Genomic DNA, 23,548 nt, shown 5'->3' on the forward strand with positions numbered 1-23,548 from the left:
CATTTCTTGATGCATGCACAGATAACATGGCTTTTTGTACCGGAAAATCGAAACACTGGCCGTTTTTCGGAATGCAACACCTCCTGTAATGTAGGAGGCCGCCTGTGCTTTAAACAAACAACTGTTTGGAACCTGACTTGAAATGAGAGGTTTCGGGTTTATGTTACTTCAGAAAGCACATCAGCAGTGTAAAACAAGTGCTTGTGGCAGAGTGCTGGAAAACACCAGTTATTCTTTAGTCAGGTTGTGATCCAATCGACATTTCCCCCTTGACACTTCATTTCCAATGGACAGGTTGTCTTGGAGAATTGTGTGCAGTTCTGGTCGCCACATTGCAGGGAGGATGTGATTGTGCTGGAGACAGTGCAGGGGAGACTCACCTGGAGGACTCTCAGTAATGGGGACGGCGTTGGATAGTCTGGTTTTAGAACATAGAACGTAGAACACTACAGCACAGTACAGGCTTTTCGGCCCACAATGCTGTGCCGACATTTTATCCTGCTCTAAGATCTATCCAACCCTTCCCTCCCACCATAGCCCCCTATTTTTCTATCCTTCATGTGTCTATCTAAGAATCTCTTAAATGTCCAAATATATCTGCTCCCACAACCTTGCAGGCAGTGCATTCCAACACACCCACCACTCTCTGTGTAAAAAAACTTATCCCTGACATCCCCCTCCAATCACCTTAAATTATGTCCCCTCGGTGTTAGCCATTGTCGCCCTGGGAAAAATTCTCTGACTGTCCACTCGATCTATGCCTCTTATCATCCTTGTTACACCTCTATCAAGTTCACCTCTCATCCTTCTTCTCTCTAAGAGAAAAGCCCTAGCTTGTTGTCCTTGGAGTGAAAGCAGCCGTGGGATGACCCTGACAGAGGTATAGAAGATTATGAGAGGTATAGATAAGGTAATTGATCAAAATCTTTTTCCCATGGTAGTGCTATCAAAAACAGAAGGGCATAAGTTTAAGGTGAGAGGAAGGAGTTTTAAAGGGGACCTGAGGGCTAAGTTTTTCCACAGAGAGTGGAATCTGGAACTTACTGCCAGAGGTGGTGGTGGAACCAGATACAATCACTTTGTTTAAGAGGCACTTAATTAGGCAAGTCTCGAAGGATACATTTCCTCAGGTGGGAAAATGGGATTAGTATAGACGGGCAAAAGGGTTAGCATGGATGAAGTGCCGATTGACGTATGACTGGTCTGACTCCATTGAACAGAAGTACATTCCATTGATACCGTGCCTTTAATGTGACAATCAATGCTAAGATGTTTGCAAATGCAAAAAAAAGGTGCCAATCACATGAGGTGATATTGGGACAGATGCTCTGGATAACAAATTAAAGTTGACAAAGTCTTGGTCTTAAAGGAGGAAGAGTGGTGATGAGGATTTTGGAGGGACTTAGGTCTTTGGCAGCTGAAGTGCAAAATGTCATTCGGGTCCTATTGGGGTGTCTCCAAAATACCCCAATGTAATTAGAAGCTGGGAGTAGGTCCTCATACCCTGCTCTGCTTTTCATAGGATTGTGGCTGATATTTTACCTCAGCATCACTTTCCTGCACCTATCCCACATCCATCTTACAGTCAAAGAGTCATATAGCACGGGAACAGGCCCTTCAGCCCAACTGGTCCATGCCGACTAAGATGCCCCATCCAACCTGGTCCCATTTTCCCGTGTTGGCCCATATCCCTCTAAACCTTTCTTGACAATGTACCTGTCTAATTGCCTTTTAAAAGTTGTTACTGTGCCTGCCTCAACCACTTCTCACTTCTTCTGGCAGCTCATTCCATATAGCTACCACCCTTTGTGTAAAAGAGTTGCCTCTCAAATTCCTATTAAGTCTCTCCCCCCTCACCTTAAACCTATGCCCTCTAGTTTCAGGTCAGGACCCTTCTTCAGGACTGAAGATAGGAAAGGGAAAGCCCAATATATAGGAGGGAAATAGTGTTTTTGATCTAGATTCCAGTATCTCCAGTCCTTTGTTTCTCATTGGATCTGGAATATTGGTAGGAAGTTTTAATTGCTAAATATCCTGAATGAGCTAGACTACAATTTTCCCTCTGGTATATTTTTTCCTGCTCTATGCCCTTCACCACAGGTGACCACTTGTGGAATTCCCCGTCTGAATCTCTCCACCTCCACGGGAGGTACAGTGGTGCGGCTGGCTGAGCTGCCGCCTCTCAGCTCCAGTGACCCGGGTTCAATCCCGTCAGTGTGGATGTTTGCACATCACTCTGTGACACGTGATTTTCCCAGTTTAGTTTTGCAAAGTTTATTTTTGCAAGCAACTGCAAAGATAAAAAGATTGGACACAAAAATCAGACGTGGGCAGAAAACTCGCGGCAACATCACTTCAATAAATAATTCCTAGTGGTAAAAAGCACGAACTCTCTTAAATAGCACAAACACAGACTAGAACTTCAATTACAAGAATTGAACAGTGGTCACATGTAGCATCTTTCCTTTGCGTAGGATTCATCTTGTTCCAGAGGGTCCCACAACATGTACTCCAGGGAGACACAAGAGACTGCAGATGCTGGGAATTCTGGAGCAACAAACTATCTGCTGGAGGAACTCAGCGGTCGAGCAGCATCTGTTGGGGGAAAGGAATTGTTGACGTTTGGGTCAAAACCCTGCATCAGGACTTCCTTTCCTCCCACAGATGCTGCTTTGACCCACTGTGTTCCTCCAGCAGATTGTATGTTGCTATGTACTCCTGGAACTTGCAGTGTGTTAATTGGCAATACTCGGTCTTGAACCAGTCCTGATGCAGAGTCTTGATCCAGAACATTGATTATGGTATTGGTATTGGTTTATTCTTGTCACTTGTACTGAGGTACAGTGAAAAACTTGCATACCGATCGTACAGGTCAATTCATCCCCAGTGCAGTTACATTGTCTTAGTACAGAGTGCATTGATGTAGTACAGGTAAAAACAATAACAGTACACAGTAAAGTGTCACAGCTACAGAGGAAGTACAGTGCAATAAGGTGCAAGGTCACAACAAGGTAGATTGTGAGGTCAAGAGTCCATCTCATCGTATAAGGAAACCGTTCAATAGTCTTACTGCTTTGCCTCCATAGATGCTGCCTGGCCCACTGAGTTCCTCCAGCAATTTGCTATTTGCTCCAGATGCCAGCATCTGCAGTCTCTTGTGTCTCCACATAATCTCGGACAGCTGTTTCAGCTGGAAGACCAGCAGGTTTTGAGTAGATCACAGGACCCTTCCTGGGTACCAGTCTAAAATGGGAATGGCATGTTTAATGAGTTGCTGTTAATTCCAGACAAAGGTCTCAGTTATTCTAGTACAGTAATGAGACCTTTTTTTTTGAGCTATAATGCCACAGAAACCGGTTGAAACAAAGATTACCTCTTGCTCCCTGTACTTCGCCTTTGGGAGATGATACGAGCGGTGAATTGAAAACTCTCTCCTCTGCCCCAGCAACTGATATTTCAACCCCTTATTTAAATCCAGGCATGTGTCACCTCACTTGAGGTACAGGATGCTGCCTACTGACAGCAGGTTTGTGGAGGGATTGGCTGCAGAGATAGAAGGGAGATAAAATGGACTCTCTGGGAAGTTTTTGCCACTGGGTTGGCTCCTTGGGACAGTGGAAAACACTGCTTATCCAGTTAAAGTTGCAAAAATCAGATCTTGTCAGCTGTCAGCGGATGAAGTAAGTTCAAAGTCAAAAGTCAAAGTTGAGTTTATTGTCAGATGCACAAGTACATGTATGCACAGGTGCAATGAAAAACTTACTGACAGCATCACAGGAACATAGCATCAGATAAGCAGCATTCACAAGAAAAAGCATAAATTAAACATAAATTATACCCAATTCTTACAAGAAGGAACACAACTAGAACAAAAAAAAGGGCACTTTAGTGCAAAGTGATCAAAGTTCTCATAGTGTTGCTGAACTGTAGTGATTAGGGTTGTGCTGGTTGGTTCAAGAACTGAATGGTTGAAGGGAGGTAGCTGTTCTTGAACCTGGTGGTGTGGGACTTCAGGCTTCTGTACCTCCTGCCCGATGGTAGCTGTGAGAAGATGGCATGGCCTGGATGGTTGGTCTATCCATTAATGAGTCTTCCAAAAAATGTCTGCTTCTGAAAAACACAAGCCTCACAACATTTCCAAGAGGTTTATTACCTGTTTCTTTGCACAGATGCTACAATTTTTGTTTGGTTTAGATGTTTTATTGCAGATTGTTTTCATATTTTAGAAAAAGAATCCTAAGGTTTTTCCTCCTGAGTGTTTTCATTTGTCCTCTTCATGGTCCCTGATGCTAGCGGAGGTTGTGAGAACGAGGTACCCAAACTGTCAGGAACAGCAGAAGACCATTTTGCCACCTCTCTAACTCTTTTACTGGAACCTCATATCTGGGGCTAATGAACCACACTTGTTGGGTCTCCCTGTGAGATTAACAACCATTTTCCCGTCCCTGTGATCATGGATATTCCCAAACTCTTCAATGTAGCCATGCATCATAAGAAAAGATAAAATTCTTTATTAGTCACACGTACATCGAAACACACAGTGAAATGCATCTTTGCGTAGAGTGTTCTGGGGGCAGCCCGCAAGTGTTGCCACGCTTCCGGCGCCAACATAGCATGCCCACAACTTCCTAACCCGTACGTCTTTGGAATGTGGGAGGAAACCAGAGCATTATCATTATAGTCAGGAATCTCGCAGTCATGTTGGAGCATGGCTGGATGAAAACCTAGCGTTTTCCCGCATTTCTCTGCATTATTGATGCTTGTAAGGGCATCAGTAAGAATGTTTGTGCACCATAATGCTAGTTTGGTGTCATCAAAGAGCCATGCAGTCGAAAAAATAGCTTTGTAAAAAACTGACTTTCAGGCATGTTGATTACTTAATTCACCCTTGTCCTCAAACTGATAGTATGAAAAATGTCAGCCAATGTGGCCTGATCTTCCAAAATGCATCACCTTGCACTTCTTGGGATTAAATTCCAATACTTAACTATTCTGGAGTACATGTCAGTGTTGGAGAAATGAATATTTGCCAATAAGTAATGCAGTTCTGCTGAGAAAGCACATACGGTAGAAGGCATTTTATAAGCTCCCTAATATACCGACTCTTTGATTTAACACATAAAAATCCACGGCTCCACTCTAATGGAGCCTTTAAGTAGCTCGCTCACTTCATCTGCTTTCTATATCTTTGCTCAATAACTGTCTGCCAGCTGCCATATGTGCTTTAGTTGAGAACTCCCACCTTCTTACCAGGCACACAGCAGGGTTAGGAGCTCAGAGGGAAAGCCTGGCCACAGAAGAGATGGAAGCCACCATCGGCCGGTGTGGCTCACTTTGCTCCAGCTGGATTTGCTCTGAGGAAGGAAGCTGTCTGGGTGATGATCCTTCTGTCAGGCAATTGTGGAGACATCTGGATGGTTTGCCCAGAGAAGCAAAGGACTGCAGATGCTGGAATTTAGATGATGCTGGAGGAACTCAGCAGGCCAGCAGCATCTGTGGAGAAAGCAGGCGGTCAACGTTTTTGGGTCAGGACCCTTCTTCAGGACTTGCTTTTCTCCACAGATATCCCAGCCAACCTCCATCCTTCAACATCACCCACTGGCTTTAACTGGTTGCTCATTGTATCGATGTGTAAGAGCAGTAATACCAGAGAAACAAAGATGCTGGAATCCAGATGAAAACACGATGATGCTGGAGGAACACAGCAGGCCAGGCAGCGTCCGTGGAGAAAAGCAAGTGGCCAACGTTTCGGGTCAGGACCCTTCTTCAGGACTGAAGATAGGAAAAGGGGAAGCCCAATATAGGAGGGAAAAGCAGAGCAGTGATAGGTGGACAAAAGAGGGGAGGTGGGGTGTGCACAAGGGGGCGATAGGTAGATGCAGGTAAGAGATAGTGATAGACAGGTGCGGGGAGGAGGGGAGAGCAGATCGACCAGAGGATGGGTCAAAGGTAAGGAGAGAAAAAATGGGGGGGTCGAAAAAAGAGAGAGAGGCTAGGAAAGGGAAGAGGCATGGTTTGTGGGGAAGGGGGAGTGGGAATTACTTAAAGTGGGAGAATTCAATGTTCATGCCGTTAGGCTGCAAGGTTCCTACCAACACAGAAAATGAGGTGCTGTTCCTCCAGTTTGTACTTGGAATTCTCCCGGCAGTGGAGGAGGCCGAGGACTGACATACCAGTGATAGTGTGGGAGGGGAGTTGAAGTGACCGGCCAACAGGGAGATGTAGATCGCGGTTACGGACAGAGCGCAGGTGCTCTGCGAATCGGTCACCTGGTCTGCGTTTGGTCTCACCAATGTAGAGGAGGCCACACTTGGAGCACTGAATGCAGTAGATGATATTAAGGGAGGTGCAGGTGAATCTCTGTCTCAGAGGTGGTTTGCCTCGTCTGAAGGATGACATTTGGTGCTGAGATGATTTTTAACACAAAATGTATAGTATTGAGACACACCACTATGATTGAAAGAAAGGCCGAGGTAAATTGGTTTATTATGTCACATGTACTGAGGTACAGTGAAAAGCTTGTTTTGCATGCCATCCATACAGATCATTTCATTACATCAGTACATCGAGGTAGTACAAGGGAAAATAATACAGAATGCAGAATAAAGTGTTACAGTTACAGAGAAAGTGCAGTGCAGGCAGACAATAAGGTGCAAGGCCATAATGAAGTAGATTGTGAGGTCAAGAGTCCATCTTATCATACGGACCATTCAATAGTCATAACAGTGGGAGAGAAGCTGTCCTTGAGCCTGGTGGTACGTGTTTTCAGGCTTTTGTATCTTCTGCCTGATGGGAGGGGGGAGAAGAGAGAATGTCCAGGGTGGGTGTTGTCTTTGATTACGCTGGCTGCTTTACTGAGGCAGCGAAAAGTGTAGACAGAGTCCATGGAGGGGAGGCTGGTTTCTGTGAAGTACTGAACTGTTTCCACAACTCTTTGTGTACAGAAGGGACCAGTTTCTAGTACTGATGGGCTAATCTGTTTTAGTGACAGTGATTCATGGAACAATGTTGGTCAAGTTTCCAGAATTCCCTGATTAGTGTTAGGGAGTCTTTCACATTCAACCAAACTCTTAAGGCCTCGATTTAGTGACCCAATTGAAAGGCAGCATCTTGGATTTTGTGCATGTGACTAAAGACAAGTTTCTACCCCATGCTTTTTGGATGGGCATCTTGGTTGGCATGGGCCAGTTGGGCCGAAGGGCCTGTTTCCATGCTGTATGTGATCTATGATTGAGGAGAAAGCCAGGAAGGTGTAGGAAGCACCCCATCCTTCTTAAAGTCACACCATAGGATCGTTTACATCCGTTGGAGAGATGGACTTTGGATCAACATCTCATCCAAAAGGCAGCATCTGCAGCAGTCTTGCGGTTCTCGACTTGAGGATTAGCTGAGGTCTTTGAGTCTTTGGAGTGAGATTTGAACCCACAACCTTTTAAGTCCAGAGGTGAAAAGTGAGCCACTGAACTGTAAGGAAAATTCCCTGAGGAAGACTTGAACCTGAGTATTGTCCTACTTCGCATAACTCACACATGCTGCTGGCTCAGTCAGGAAAACCCACAGGGAGCTTTACATACAAAGAATCATCTCCTATAGATGTCCCCCTTGTGGATGTAGTGTCTTACATTCCAAACATCATACATGCCTCTCCATGTTTGAATCCAGGCAGGGAGATTTGCCTGGCTATTTGACTACAGGAAGGCATGACAACTGAGTACATAGAACATAGAACAGTACAGAACAGCAACAGGCCCTTCGGCTCACATGTCCGAGCTGACCACGATGCTAATCTAACTAATCCCATTTGCCCACGCATGGTCTATATCCCTCCACTCCCTGCCCATTCATGTGTCTGATTAAATGTCTCTTAAACGTTGCTCTCATATTTGCTTCCAACACCTCCTCTGGCAGCAGGTTCCAGGCATCTACCACTCTCTGTGTAAAAAACTTGCCTTGTAAACCTCCTTTAAACTTTCCTCCTCTCACCTTAAAGCCATGCTCTCTAGAATTTGATATTTCCACTCTGGGGAAAAAAGGCTCTGAATATCTACTCTATTGATGGCACTCATAATTTTATAAACTTCTATCAGGTCACCCCTCAGCCTCCGATGCTCCTGAGAAAACAATCCAAGTTTGTCCAACCTCTCCTTATAGCTAATACTCTGTAATCCAGGCAGCATCCTGGTGAACCTCTTCTACACACTCTCTAAAGCCTCCACATCCATCCTGTAATGGGGTGACCAGAACTGCACACAATACTCCAAACGAGGCCAAACCAAGTTTTTTACGGCTACAACGTGACTTTCCAATTTTGATACTCAACACTCCGATCAATGAAGGCAAGCCTGCCGTAAACCCTTATCATCAGTGTGCAAATCGAAAGAGGCTGCAGAGGGTAGTAGACTCAGCCAGCTCCCTCTTGGGCACCACCCTCCTCACCATGGAGGACATCCTCAAGAGGTGGTGCCTCGAGAAAATGGCATTCATCATTAAGGACCCTCACCACCCGGGGACATATCCTCTTCACGTTACCACCATCAGGAGGAGGTACAGGAACCTGAAGACCCACACTCAACATTTCAGGAACAGCTTCTTCCCCTCCGCCATCAGATTTCTGAACAGTCCATGAACTTGTGAACACTACCTCGTTATTCCTCTTTTACACTATTTATTTATTTTTGTAACTTATAGTAATTTTTATGTCTTTATGTCCTGCACTGTACTGCTGCCGCAAAACAACAGATTTCACGACATATGCCAGTGATAATAAACCTGATCCTGATATGTATTTATGTTGCTACTTTCAGGGAACTATGGCCTTGCTCCCCAAGATCTCTCGGTACATCAATGCTCCTGAGGGTCCTGCCATTTGATGTATATTTTCCTCTTACATTTGACCTCCCAAAGTGCATTTTCTCACACTTGTCCGGATTAAACTCCATCTGGCATTGACCTGTACGATCGGTTTGTAAGACAAGCTTTTCACTGTACCTCGGTACAAGTGACAATAATAAACCAATACCAATACCACATTTCCAACTGATCCATATCCTGCTGAATCCTTTTCAAATATTCCTCACTATCACAACACCGCAAATTTTTGTGTCATCTGCAAACTTACTAATCAGCCCAGCTACATTTTTGGCTATATCATTTAGATATATCACAAACAATAGCGGTTCCAGCATTTGATCCCTGCGGAACACCACTGGTCACGGACCTCCAGGCAGCATAACACCCCTCCACCACTACCCTCTGTCTTCTGTGGTCCAGCCAATTTTGAATCCAATCTACCAACACTCCATGGATTCTATGTGTCTTACTTCACCCCTGATGCACTTTCAGGCAGGTATTGAGAAGAGTCGATGAAGAGTCAGGATCCTTTGCTAATAAAGCACAACATTGTGGGCTGAAGGGCCTGTTCTGTGCTGTACTGTTCTATGTTCTATATTCTATCTCACCATTCGGGACACACCCTCTTCCTGTACTACCATCAGGAGCCTGAAGACCCACACTCAACGATTTAGGAACAGTTTCTTTCCCCTCCACCATCAGATTTTTGAATGGTCCATTAACCAATGAACACTACCCCGTTACACCATTTTTTGCATTATTTATTATTTTGTAACTTATAGTAATTTTATGTCTTCTACTATACTGCGGCCACAGAACAACAAATTTCACGTCATATAAGACAGTGATAATAAATCTGATTCTGAGCTGCCTTTGTAGCCCAATAGAGGTTGTTTCTGCCACTTTTATGAAGCTGGCCATTCCTTCAGCTGCCAAGTTCCAAAGCCCTCTCCCTCTGTCTTAAAGACTCCTCAATGCTTGCTTCTTTGAACAAATTTTGGTCACCTTCCAAATATCTTGTGTCCCAATGCCAAAGTCTGTCTGATCTTCATTTCCAAATAAATTTGGAAAATTAGTAAGTTTTTCATTGCACCTGTGCACACATGTGCTTGTGCATATGACAATAAACTCGACTTTGAGACTTGACTTTGATTAAAAAAACTAATGGGTAACTTGCAAAAGTGTGTCTGCAGAAGCACATTGGTATCCTGCTTTGTGGAACGTAAAAAGTAAAACGACTTCCTTCAGGAAACAATCAGAAAAGATCCCATGGCAGGGGTAGCAGAAACATAAGTTTTAAAGTCAGAGGTGGGAGATTTAAAAGGGATCTTAGAGGTGTTTGGTATCTGGAAAGTGCTGCCAGAGGAGGTGGTGAAATCAGATACAGTCACTGTGTTTAAGAAACACTCAGACAGACACTTAAATAGACAAGGCATAGAAGGATATGGTCCTAATGTGGGCAAATGGGATTAGGATGGGCAAAAATGTCGGCATGAACATGGTGCTCCGGAGGGCCTGTTTCTGTACTTTAAGATAAGATATCTTTATTAGTCACATGTACATCAACACACAGTGAAATGCATCTTTTGCATAGAGTGTACCGGGGGCAGCCCGCAAGTGTCGCCACGCTTCCGGCGCCAACATAGCATGCCCACAACTTCCTAACCCCTACGTCTTTGGAACGTGGGAGGAAACCGGAGCACCCGGAGGAAACCCACGCAGACACGGGGAGAATGTACAAACTCCTTACAGACAGCGGCTGGAATTGAACCCGGGTCGCTGGCGCTGTAATAGTGTTATGCTAACCGCTACACTACTGTGCCCTCTGTGAAAACACATAGCTTTTCTTGCAAGGGAGTTCTACGTAGGGTAGTCTTGCTGGAATTACTACTGAGCACAGTTTTACAAGGGATGATATACTTGCCTTGTGATCAGTAAAGTGTGAATTGGGCTGAGAGAATTGTCCTAGAGAGATGTTGAGTAGGAATGGTTGATAATCATTGGATTTAAGATGATTGAAGGTTCTGGGAGGGATTGATGGGGTAGACAAGCTATTTCTTCAGACTGGGAAGAATAGAACCAGAGGCGTTGTCTGAGGACACAAGGTTGCCCATTTTGGACTGTTGAAGACAAGTTACTTAGAGGAACATGAGTTCCCCACCCCGGAGGGCTAAGGATGGTTAGTGACCAGGATAAATAGACTTCTGGACACTGACAAACTTTAAGGGTATTGGGGATGGATAAGTAGTCAATGTAGATATTATTGAACAGCAGAGGAAGCAGACCTTATGGCTTTATCCTAATATTCCTGTGTTAAAACTGCATTGTAGTGCATTGGGGCATCTTTTCCCCACCATCAAAGGCTTAAATAGAACTGCAAATTGCTTTTCTTATTGTTTAAGCCACTCTGCCTCTTGAGCACATCCTACAACTCACTGCCTGAAAGGCAATTAGTCGCCTTTGTTCTTAACCCTCACCTAAAAGAGGAAAAGTCTAAAGGAGATTTACGAAGCAAGTTTTTTTACACAGAGAGCGGTAGGTGCCCGGAATGAGCTGCCAGGTGAGGAGGTGGAAGCAGACACGATAGGAACGTTTAAGAGGCATTTAGACAGGCACATGAACAGGCAGGGAATGGAGGGATACAGACCAGTTACAGGGAGATGGGATTAGTTTAAATTGGTATCATGGTCAGCACAGACATTGTGGGTTGAAGGGCCTGTTCCTGTGCTGTACTGTTCTATGTTACATGTTCTTGTCAGCAGTTCTAGTTGCCTCATTACAGGAAGGATGTGGAGGCTTTGGAGAAGGTGCAGAAGAGGTTCACCAGGATGCTGCCTGGATTAGCGGGTATGTGCTATAAGGAGAGGTTGGACAAATGTGGGTTGGTTTCTCTGAACCGTTGGAGACTGAGGGGAAGTTTATAAAATAATGAGAGGCATAGATAGGGTAGACAGTCAGAATCTTTTTCCCCAGGGTAGAAATGTCAAGTACTAGAGGGCATGCATTTAAAGGGAGAGGGGGAAGGTGTAAGGGAGATGTGCGGGGCAAGTTTATTACACAGAGAGCGGTGGGTGCCTGGAATGGGCTGCCAGGGGTGGTGGGGGTGGAATCAGATACGATAGTGATGTTTCAGAGGCTGTTAGATGGAGTCATACATACAGAAGCATACAGCATGGAAACAGGACCTTCAGCCCAACTTGTCCATGCTGACCAAGATGTCTATCTGAGCTCGTACTATTTGCCTGTGTTTGGCCCAGGCAAATGGCACTATCCATGAATATGCAGGGAATGGAAGGACATGGATCATGTGCAGGCAGAAGAGATTTAGTTTAATTTGGCATCGTGTTCAGCACAGATATTGTGGGCTGAAGGGCCTCTTCCTGCGCTGTACTGTTCTACGTTCTATATTCTAACCTTTTTAACCTGACCACGTTTCCACTGAAGCAGCAGCATTGCCACAGGGTTGAGACACAAAGGGTTAATTAACTTTTGCTCAGTGGCAGTTCCTGGCTATGGACGCTGCTATTTCTTTCCCTCTACACACTGTGAATGGGGAGGGAATGAAAAAAAACAGTGACAAAAGTGAAACAATCTGGGGCTGTTGAAGGAGCACAGTTGTTGAACACACACAGCAGCTGGGGTTAGGTAATTGCAAGCAGTAATACAGCCAAGACTTTCTCACAAGTTTAGAGTTACATTGCCAGGAGTTCTGCTGCTGTCGCAGCAAAGTTTTGGGTGACACAGTTTCACCCTGAGTGTTCAGTTGGGCTGGGATGAAATTGGGATCAAATTGGGAGCACTAACCTGATTCCTCCCACTGCTCCTCTCTGGAATTTAATAGGCAGTCAATGCGGGAAGAATTTGGGAAGATGTTCCTTGAGGTTTGTCACTACAGACAGCTTGTGGGGGAAAGGATGGTTGTGCAGAAATTATAATATTGGAGACGATATAACCGAGAGGAGCTGAAGGAGGCCATTTAGCCCACGATACCTCTTTGGCAGAACTCTGCAATCATCCATAATCCCCTCTTGCTCTGAACCCACAGCTCTGCAAACAAGGAGTTACAGGAGTAATGGAAAGGAAAACCTGTTCTTTTACGTTCGATCTGCTTGGTGTTTTACTCCCCATCTCCAGGAAGCCATCCAATTATCGCCTCAGCCATTCCTAATGCCTGATTTCGATCCCACAATTCCTTGGGCACCAAGAATTCCACCTGCCAGCCTCATGTGCTCGGAAGCCAGAGTGAGCGGATGATCCTTTGGGATTTGTGTGAGGGCTGCGAAACATTTCTACACAGCTGTCCCGCATATTTGAGATGCAAAGCAAGTGAATATCTGTCCCTCTATCCGTAGCACAGCTTGTTGGGTCTCAAATATCCTGCACTGTATCTCCCAGTTGCACAGTTCAAGGGAGAATATGTGCACAGGGATTGCTGCCATTAACTAGCCACCTGCCCATCCTCCAGGTGGGGAGGATACCAAGATCACTGGGTTTCTCTAGAGAATCAGTGGAATTTACATAATTCATTACAAAACCATTGGTCCATCAAGTCTACGCTGGCTCATAGAGCAATGTCATCCCCGCAGTAATTTTCCCTGTAACATCTTCCCCCACATTCCCATCAACTCCTCCCAGGTTCTGGCACCTACCTCTACGTTAGGGCCAATTTAGCACAGCCAATTGACCTACCAATCCACAAGCACTGTGTACAGTTTGGTCACCCTGTTATAGGAAAGACGTGGTTAAACTGGAAAGGGTGCAGAGAAGATTTACGAGGATGTTGCCAGGACTTGAGGGCCTGAGTTATAGGGAGAGGTTGGCCAGGCTAGGTCTTTATTCCTTGGAACGTAGCAGAATGAGGGGCCACCTTACAGAAATGCTTAAAATTCTATAAGGTGGATGGTATAGGTCTTTTCCCCAGGGTAGGGGAGTCCAAAACTAGGGGCATAGATTTAGGGTGAGAGGGGAAAAATTTAAAAGGGACCTGAGGGGCAACTTTTTCACACGGAGGGTGGTGAGTGTATGGAACGAGCTGCCAGAGGATGTGGGTGAGGCAGGTACAACAGGATCATTTAAGAAGCACTTGGATAGGTACATGGAGGGATGGGGCTTGGAGGGATATGGGCCGAATGCAAGAAATTGGGACTAGCTGGGTGGGCACCATGGTTGGCATGGACTGGTTGGGCCAAAGGGCCTATATCCATGCTGGATTGCTCTATGTCTCTGAGAGCATCTGGAGGAAACCCACGCGGTCACAGGGAGAACAGACAGACTTCACACAGACAGAATTCAGGATTGAACTTGGGTCATTGGAGCTGTGAGGCAGCAGATCTACTGGTTGTGCCACTGTGATACCTCAGTTAGTGCTCCAGTGCCCCTGGACATAACAAAGAGGAGGCAGGGGTAGCCTGCCATTGCCACTGATAAGTAAAGGTGTTGGCTTTAGAAGCGTACAGCCAAGTTATCCGTTTCATTCGCTCACTGGAAGTAGGCATCGCTGGCAAGACCATTTCCCCAGTTACCCTTGAGATGGCGGTGAATCTTGAATTGCCCATGAGGGTTCACTACAGCTGAAGTAAAGTCAGAAAATGCTGGAAAAACTCAGCAGGTTAGGCAGCATCTCATAAAAGTCCTAGAGCTATACAGCACAGAAAAAGGCCCTTCAGCCCAACTCGTCCATGCTGACCAAGGTGCTTACTTGAGATAGTCCCATTTGCCTGCACTTGGTCTGTATTCCTCTTGATGAACCTGTCTCTTTTAAACATTACAACAGTACCTGCCTCTATCACTTCCTCTGACAGTTCATTCCATAGACCCACCACCCTCTGTGTGAAAAACCTGCCCCTCAGGTCCCCTTTAGATCTTTTCCCTTTCACCTTAAACCTATGCCCTCAAGTTTTGGACTAACCTGGGAAAAAGACTGTGTGTGCCTGTCCGCATTATTTATGCTCCTTGTGATTTTATAAATGTCTATAAGGTCACCGCTCAGCCTCCTTCACTCCAGGGGAGAACAGTCCCAGCCTATCCAGTCTCTCCTTATAACTCAAGCCCTCCAGTCCTGACAAGATCCTCGTGAATCCTTTCTGGACCCCGCCCCCACATCTGTAGAAGGGGAAGTGGTTAACTTTTCAGGTCAAAGACACTTCGTTAGATCTGGGAGAGACAGAAAGTAAGTCTAAGGAGCAGAGAAGATGGGGAAGGGCAATGGGTGGAAGAAATGGAATGTGTGCAACAGGGTGAAATGTGCAGCCGTGGTGCCGTGAACTGTTTGCCTGTGTCCTGTGTTGCTAATGTTGTGAAGTCTGGCTGTGCATCTCTTCTGCCTGCACATGATCCATATCCCTCTATTCCCTGCATATTCATCAGCCTATCTAAAAGCTTCTTAAACACCACTATTGTATCAGCTTCCACCAGATTTCAGATCGATTTCAGATTTTGAGCATCTGCAGTTTTTGTTTTGACTTCCATCCACTGGTAGTGTAGCGGTTAGCGTCACGCTATTACAGCACCAGTGACTCAGGTTCAATTCCCGCCGCTGTCTGTAAGGAGTTTGCACGTTCTCCCCGTGTGTGCGTGGGTTTCCTCCGGGTGCTCCGGTTTCCTCCCACATTCCAAAGACATACAGGTTGGGAAGTCGTGGGCGTGCTATGTTGGTGCTGGAAGCGTGGCGACACTTGCGGGCTGCCCCCAGAACACTCTACGCAAAAGATGCATCTCGCTGTGTGTTTCGATGTACATGTGACTGATAAAGATATCTTAATCTACTGCTGAGTGATTTCAGAGGATGGTCAGCAGCTAATCACACTACTGTAGTCTGGAGTCACATGTCAGCAGAGGGGGTAAGGAGGCAGATTTCCTTCCCTGAAGACCATTAATGACTCTGATGGGTTTTTACAGCAGTCTGGTGCTTTCCTGTCACTGTCACACACCTGGCTTTGCTGAGGCCTCAGTTCCCGTGATTATAATAATCTCCAGACATTTGAGCTTGGCTCTTTTTCTTTGACAGACCATGGTTCATTTCAGTAGGTTCCTGGCATCCGATCACTTTTTGCAAACTAGCCAGATTCCCCAGTCAGTGAATGTCCTGGGATGGCAAGTATGTCCATGAGGAGTTTTAAAAAATGAGAAGTGATCATATAAGATTCTAAGTGGGTCTGACAGGGTTGAGGTTGAGACGTTTCCATTGGTGGAAGAGTCTTGGACTTGGGGGAAAAATATAATTTGCTGGAGGAACTCAGCGGGTCGAGCAGCATCTGTGGAAGGAAAGGAATTGTCGACGTTTTGGCTGAAACTCTATCGTGACTCAGAGTGGAGAGGTGACTCTCCTGATGCAGGGTTTCGACCTGAAATGTCGACAATTCCTTTCCTCCCACAGATGCTGCTCGACCCGCTGAGTTCCCCCACCCAGCAGATTGTTTGTTGCTCCAGATTCCAGCAACTGCAGTCTCTTGTGTCTCCTTGAACTTGGGAACGCAGTTTTAAGATGAGAGGCTGGACATTTAAAACCGAGATACATGGAAATTTTTTCTCATAGAGGACAATGAATCTCAGGAACTATCCACCCAAAGAGTTGTGGGGACAAGATCATTAGAAATACTTAAAGTGGAGGGAGATAAAATTTCAAAAGATTGGGGAATTGAGGGTTGTGAGGAACTTGCACAGAGGTGGAGTTGGGGCCTGGGATAGATCAGCCTCGAATGTACCAGTCTATGATTCTATGACTCTATGATCGTACTGAATAGCAGGGCAGGCTTGAGGGGCAAGGTAGCCTACTCCTGCCCCTATTTTCTTGTGAGAGATGAAGATTACTCTCTTGGATTTATAAGAATGTGAGGCAACATGACAGAATGTGGCCATTTGGCCCAACTGGTCTATGCTTTGCATGAGTTCTTTTATTATATTCTTATTTTATTATACTTAGCACGTGATTTTATTATATTCCCTCCCACCCTAATATACTTGGCAACACTTCAGAAACAAAGATCTGCATTTCTATACCATCTTTCTCAACGTTATGGTGCCCCATTGGTCTTCACACCCAATGAAGTTTGGTCACTATGGAAAACTTGCAGTCAATTTCTACACAGCACGACTCCACTGGTAGCTTTGTGATAATTAACTAGATATTCTTTTTCTTTATAGTGTTGATTATGGGATATGCATTGGGCCTTCCAATGCAATGCAGTGTTTTAGGTTCACCTGAGAGGTTAGGGGGGGTCTTGGTTTAATGACGCCATCAGTACAGCGCTCCTGTAGGGCTCTGCAGTGAATGGCAACCCGGATTATGGATTTGCTTTCTGAAGAAGGTACACAATCCTCTCCCCGGGGTTGGGGAAACTAGAACTAGAGGACATGGGTTTATGGTGAGAGGGGAGAGATTTAATAGGAACCCGAGGGGCAACTTTTTCACCCAGAGGGTGGTCAGTATATGGAATGAGCTGTCAGAGGAAGTGGTTGAGGCAGGTTCATAAACATTTAAGAAGTACTTGGACAGGTACATGGATAGGAAAATTTAGAGGGATATGGGCCAAATGCAGGCAAACTGGACTAGCTTGGATGGGAATCTTGGTCGGCATGGACCAGTTGGGCCGAAGGGTCTGTTTCCGTGCTGTATGACTCTAAGGGAGGGTGTAAACCCAAAGTCTTTAGGAGCAGAATGATGACAGCATTAGGGATGAACAGGAGGCATCACTATATGTACTTCAGCACCAGAACTCCAAAGTAATGGAAGAGGATCAATGGGAATGGTTGTTACTTGGTGGGAATTGCAGCAGATTGGCATAGAGTGGAGTGAGGGGGGAGCTAATGCACTCCCTTCTCCGAGAAAAGCTGAAGTCCCTCCTTCCCCACGTGCCAGGGTCCAAAGAATCTGAGCTTGGAACAAATGCCCAGTTGCGTGAGGCATTCTCTACCTTGCAACAGATCGTGGTACATTTAAGCTTCCTGCATTGGCCATAGTCCCAACTGTTATGTACCCAGATAACTCCCTGAGAAGGTAGGTTCAATATCTGTTTTCTCCACTACGGCAGCACAGTAGTGTAGTGGTTAGCGTAACGCTATTGCAGCACCAGTGACCCGGGTTCAATTCCCGCCGCTGTCTGTAAGGTGTTTGTATGTTCTCACAGTGTGTCTGCGTGGGTTTCCTCCGGATGCTCTGGTTTCCTCCCACATTCCAAAGACCTAGAGGTTAGGAGCTGTGGGAATGCTATGTTGGCATCAGAAGAGTGGTGACACTTGTGGGCTGCCCCCAGCACATTCGCAATAATACAAAAAAAACCACGTCTCACTGTGTGTTTCGATGTACATGTGACTAATAAATATCTAATCAAACAAGGAAGGGGATTAATGATGAGGGGAATTAAGAGTTTCCCTCGACTAATCTGAGGCAGTACATGAGGCTAGCCGTCTGGAGACCTGCCCCAAATGTGCCACACCCGTGTTACCATCCTTTCGCCAATGATGATCAGACCTTCTTCCAGGGAGTTGAGAGGTGACAGGTTTCTCTCTGACCTGCATTCACCTCACCCACCCTTGCCTCAGCCGGGAGTAAAAGGACGGATTGGTCCCATGAGCTAACCATATCCAAGTAACAGGCCAGAACGTATCTACATGGGACAGTAACACTGGACAGGCGGAAGTGGATGGACATTCCCATGTGGTTCCCTATCAAGTGTTTGCTTTGTCATGGAAAAGGTGCCAACTTTCTCCAATCTTATGTTTCAGGAGGGGTGTGATATTCATCTGGAGACCATGTTAGTATGATCTTGCCAAGAATGTACCTGGTTATCTGTCGGATTGAGCTCCACCAAGAGACAAAGGGTTGGATCACCTCTGGAAGATGTCACTGCTGATATTCAACGTTGACTACAACATAACCAACGTGGCGGCTTCCTTCCTCAGCATGGAGCCTGGAACAGAGCACGTCAACATCACAGACAGGGTAACATTTCAGACTGTCACCATGGTGACTAATGGTACCAACACAACTGCCACTCCACTGCCCGATGCAGAAATTGGGAGGTCAAGAATGGGGCTGGTGCTTGTTCCTGTTGGAGTAATCACTATTATAGCATTAGCTGTGGCCATGGTAAGTCAGTTTGTTAATTATGCCTTGAAATACTCAAAAGCAGAAGGTTTTCAAGGTCAAGAGGAAAATGTAGTTATCAAAGCACATCTTGCAGTTGGGACTAGCTCACTGGACAACACAGTCGGTATGGACGAGTTGGGCCGAAGGGCCTGTTTCCCTGCTGTATGACTCTATGACTCTAAAGAGGCACAATTTGCCAAATGGCTCATCGAAGACAACTGATTCTGATGAAAATCAGAATAAACCGCAGATGTTAGAAATCTGAGGCAAAAGCAGAAAATACTGGAAACACTCAGTAGGTCAGGCAGCATCTGCGGAGAGAGAATTAGAGTCAATGTTTCAGGTTAGAGACCCTTCGTCAAGCAAGGAAAGAGAGGTAAAACTTACCAATTTCTTTTTCTCTCTCCTTCTCTCTTTCCCAGTTCTGATGAAAGGCCTCTAACTCTTGCTCCTCTTTCCACAGACGCTGCCTGACCTGCTGAGTGTTTCCAACATTTTCTGTTTATGTGAGCTGATTCTTATTCTGATTGTGGTTATAGTACAGCCACCCTCACTGTAATTAATGTTATGGTTCTGGCTTTGTTACTGTTGTGACTGTATTTGATATTCATGGACCGAGGTACAGTGAAAAACTTGTCTTGCATACTGATCGTACAGGTCAATTCATTACACAGGGCAGTTAATTAATTCATCGTACAGGTCAATTCATTACACAGTGCTTAAGTTTATGCTGTTTTACATATTAAGCTGCTGCCCCTGAATTTTGCTCTGCTACCCCATGAGTGTGGCAGTCATTTTATATGTGGCGGTGTACTGGCCCAGAATTAATGGTGCTGTTCCACTCTTATTCTGTATTGCTGCACTTGGTCTTCTCTTGTGATACGCTCACTATTTCTGCGCTATAAATTGTCCTTGATATTTTTTTCTTTTCTTGCTACATTTTCCACTAATGGCTAATTTTCCTTGTATCCAGGTTCTGTACATCAGGAAGAGAAAGAGGTGAGTGTGCTGGTGTCGCTTCTTAATTCCGGAACAAGAGCTCTCTTTGGTTATTGGCATTTTCCGCATGCATGATTAACCTTTGGACTGCTGGCTGCTCCGAGGATGTTACTTTGGGGGAACTTTAACTCAGCCTCCAGTTTTAGCAGAGCAGAATCAGATTTATTATCACTGACATATGACGTGACATTTGTGGCTTTTGCGGCAGCAAAACATAAAAATCTATATTTTTATAAAGACATAAACATATGTAAATTATGAAAATAATTAAATCGTGCAAGATAAAAAGGAATAACGAGGTAGTGTTCATGGGTTCATGGACTGTTCAGAAATCTGATGGTGGAGGGGAAGAAGCTATTCCTGAATCGTCAAGTGTGGGTCTTCAGGCTCCTATACCTCCTCCCCGAAGCAATGGACAGACAAGGGGTATAGATAGGGTGGACAAGCAATATCTTTTCCCCATTATTGAGCGATCCAATACCAGAGGGCATGCATTTATGGTGAGAGGGAGTAGGTTCAGAACAGACATGAGGGGCACGTTTTTTACTGACAGAGTGGTGGTTGCCTGGAATGCATTGCCTGATAGGGTGGTGGAGGCAAATTCATTGGGGGCTTTTAAGAGGGGCTTGGATGGGCACATGAATGAGAGGAAAATAGAGGGATATGGGCATTCTGTAGGTAGGAGGGATTAGCTATGTCGGCACAACATTGTGGGACGAAGGGCCTGTTCTGTGCTGTACTGCTCTATGTTCCTCATAACATGTTCTGCCTCTGGATACTGTGTCCAAATATTTGAAGGCCATCAGCCTTCATTCTAAACTTTGTCTTGGAAACCATCAGGCTGTTGGAGGTAGGAGTGTAAGACAGGAAGAGAAAATATTATGGAGTCAGAGAGTCAAGTCAAGTCAAGTCTATTGTCATGTGAACGGTGAGGTACAGCAGGTATAATGAAAAACTTGCTTGCAGCAGCATCACAGGCACGTAGGTACAGACAACTACACATAAAAGTTAAACATAAATTATCCATCTCATGGTCACAAGGAGAACATGCGACCTCCAAACTAGACAGCACCTGAGGTCAGGACTGAACCCAGCTTGCTGGAGCTGTGAGGCAGCAGTTTTGCAAGCTGCACCATCCTGGTACCCCAATCTGGCAAACCTTCACTACACTTATTTTTTTTTGTAAGTAACCGGAACTAAAGTAATTAGCCCAGTTGCAGTCATTGAATTCTAAACATCCACCCCTGCTTGGTTTGCAGCAGTGTTCCTTTACTTTAAAGAGAGAGGGAGAGGGAGAGGGAGAGGGAGAGGGAGAGGGAGAGAGAGAGAGAGAGAGAGAGAGAGAGAGAGAGAGAGAGAACGAGAGAGAGAGAACGAGAGAGAGAGAACGAACGAGCCATGGAGGAAGGTCCAGGGCTGAGGTCCTTGGCAGCTAAAAGCACATAGATGACTTGGGTTCAAGAAGCAATTAGATGCATTCCAGCAACAGACAGTCTGCTGGAGGAACTCAGCGGAACGAGCAGCATCTGTGGGAGGAAAGGAATTATTGACATTTCACGTTGAAACCCTGCATCAGGACCCAGATGCACTCCAGAGTTTGAAGGGATCAGGGGATATGAAGTCAAAAGCAGTTTGGTTGACTTGTGAATTGTCATGAATTTTGAAATTGGAATTGGTTTATTCTTGTCACATGTACCGAGGTACAGTGAAAAACTTGTCTTGCATACGGTTCATGCAGATCAATTCATTACACAGTGCATTGAGGTAGTACAAAGTAAAACAATAACAGAATACAGAGTAAAGTGTCGCAGCTACAGAGAAAGTGCAGTGCAGGTAGACAATGAGGTGCAAGGTCATAATGAGGTAGATTGTGAGGTCAAGAGTCCATCTTATCATACTGGGGAACCGTTCAATAGTCTTATAACAGCAGGATAGAAGCTGTCCTTGAGCCTGGTGGTACGTGCTTTCAGAATTTTGGATTGTTGGGTGAAATTTTGGTTTCTAAAGAAGGTTGGCTGTGGTTCAGTCAGCAGCACTCTCACCACTGAGGCAGATGTTGAGGGGGCCCATGGTCCTGTTCCACAAACACAAAGATCTCTGGCTGGAATTCCAGTGCTGTACTGAGGGAGTGCTCGACTGTTGGAGGTGAGGAAGAGCAGAGGAGTTCTCCCAGGCTTTCTAACTAATATTTACCCCTAAACAATCATTGTCAAATTATTGTCACATTTCTGTTTGTGGGAGTTTGCTTAATCCAAACTGGCTGGTTATGTTTCCCACATTACAGCAATGACAGGATTTCAAAAGTACTTTATTGGATATCAAGCATTCAGGCTGACCTGAGGTGCTACAGAAATGCAAGCCTTCCGTGCTTCTGTAGGACCTCTGGGACCTTTGGTAGTTGGAGGAGTTTAGTAGTTAGAAGGCCTTGAATTTCTGGTAGACTCCCTGAAGGACGAAGTAAAATAATATTTACTTTCCCACCTCCGGCATAGGTCAAATGCAGTCAATAGGAGGCTGCTGGTCCTCCAGAATTATCCTTGGAATCTTAAACAAATGGAAAACCTTCAGGAAATTTCTGTGAGTAGCACCTGGGATTTAAAAAATATCCGTTTTCTATTAACACCTTTAGATCATTATTTCTGATATACTGGCAAAGAGGCGCTCTGAAGGCTTAAGGATCCTCCAGTCAGCTAACAAAGCGCCTATTCTGATTGGCTGCTAACGTCCAATAGTGGACATCCGGGGGATAGTTTATGAGAGGAATGAGGTCCCAAGATGAAGGCTGTAGGGCTAAGCCCACGTACAATGGGCAACCTGCTTGTATTGAGGATTGGTTGAACACTGTTGCAAATCCTTTACAGTGCTCACCAGCGCTGAGGGAATTAACAAAGGGAAAATCAGAGGAAGCAGAGAACAGGGCCCAAAGAGGGCAGGTTCATCTGGCAGCAGATGCTGGGTTAATACTCCAGTCCTTCATTTGGGGAGTCCCAAGGACCTAAAACTAAAGCTAACTCTCCCATCAGTATTGTGTTCCTGCTCACCATTCTCCCCATCTGTTGCAGTACAAAAAAAATGCCTTTTGTAGAGTGGCTTGAAATGAATGATGGGTCTTTATTAAAACCAGATCTCTTTTCAGAGATATTTATTTCCCTGATTCTGCGGTTAGGATGGATTTAGCACTGGCCAGTCTCTGACTTTCAACGTCTTGTGGTCTCGCTCACTAAGCAGGATGTCCTTATGTCTTGAGCAGACTCACCTCTAACTGAATTCATGCAGCTGGGCTTTTGTTTCTAGCCAATTCGTGACAACCAGGGGCCAGGCTGAATGATACATCCTCGCTGCTGGTGTCTTGTGGTTTGCAAGCTTAGCTCTGCCGAGGTGACATTTACTTCCATAGGACATCAACCACAGAAACCACTGCCACTTGTGGCTGGCCCATGTTTTTTCTCCCTCTCCCCACCCGCTCTTCCTGCCAGTTGAACCCATTCATTAAACTGCGGACACGCGTTGGCTGAGATAAGGGAGGGAAGGGGAGGGCCCTCGTTCCCTTCCTCTGGACAGAGTCCAACATAACCCTCCACCCCCATTCATGAGCATACATCATTCTAGATG

General features: G+C 45.4%; 1 protein-coding gene and 1 pseudogene across 2 annotated transcripts in view; one reads left to right on the forward strand and one right to left on the reverse strand.

Moving 5' to 3' along the window:
• Positions 1 to 23,548, forward strand: part of si:ch211-161c3.5 (uncharacterized protein C3orf18) — a 65,811-nt gene that overhangs the window by 31,941 nt on the left and 10,322 nt on the right. Inside the window, exons 2-3 of one of the 2 annotated variants that reach the window (XM_052019097.1) lie at positions 18,574 to 18,937; positions 19,911 to 19,936. In XM_052019097.1, the coding sequence (XP_051875057.1) occupies positions 18,689 to 18,937; positions 19,911 to 19,936 (275 nt within the window). In that variant the 5' untranslated portion in view covers positions 18,574 to 18,688. The remainder of the gene's footprint in view (positions 1 to 18,573; positions 18,938 to 19,910; positions 19,937 to 23,548) is intronic. The other variant, XM_052019098.1, reaches the window with a different exon arrangement.
• On the reverse strand, positions 4,223 to 15,861 carry LOC127571300 (40S ribosomal protein S15a-like; annotated as a pseudogene).

This window comes from Pristis pectinata, chromosome 6, assembly GCF_009764475.1.
Source record: "Pristis pectinata isolate sPriPec2 chromosome 6, sPriPec2.1.pri, whole genome shotgun sequence".
NCBI lineage: Eukaryota > Metazoa > Chordata > Chondrichthyes > Rhinopristiformes > Pristidae > Pristis > Pristis pectinata.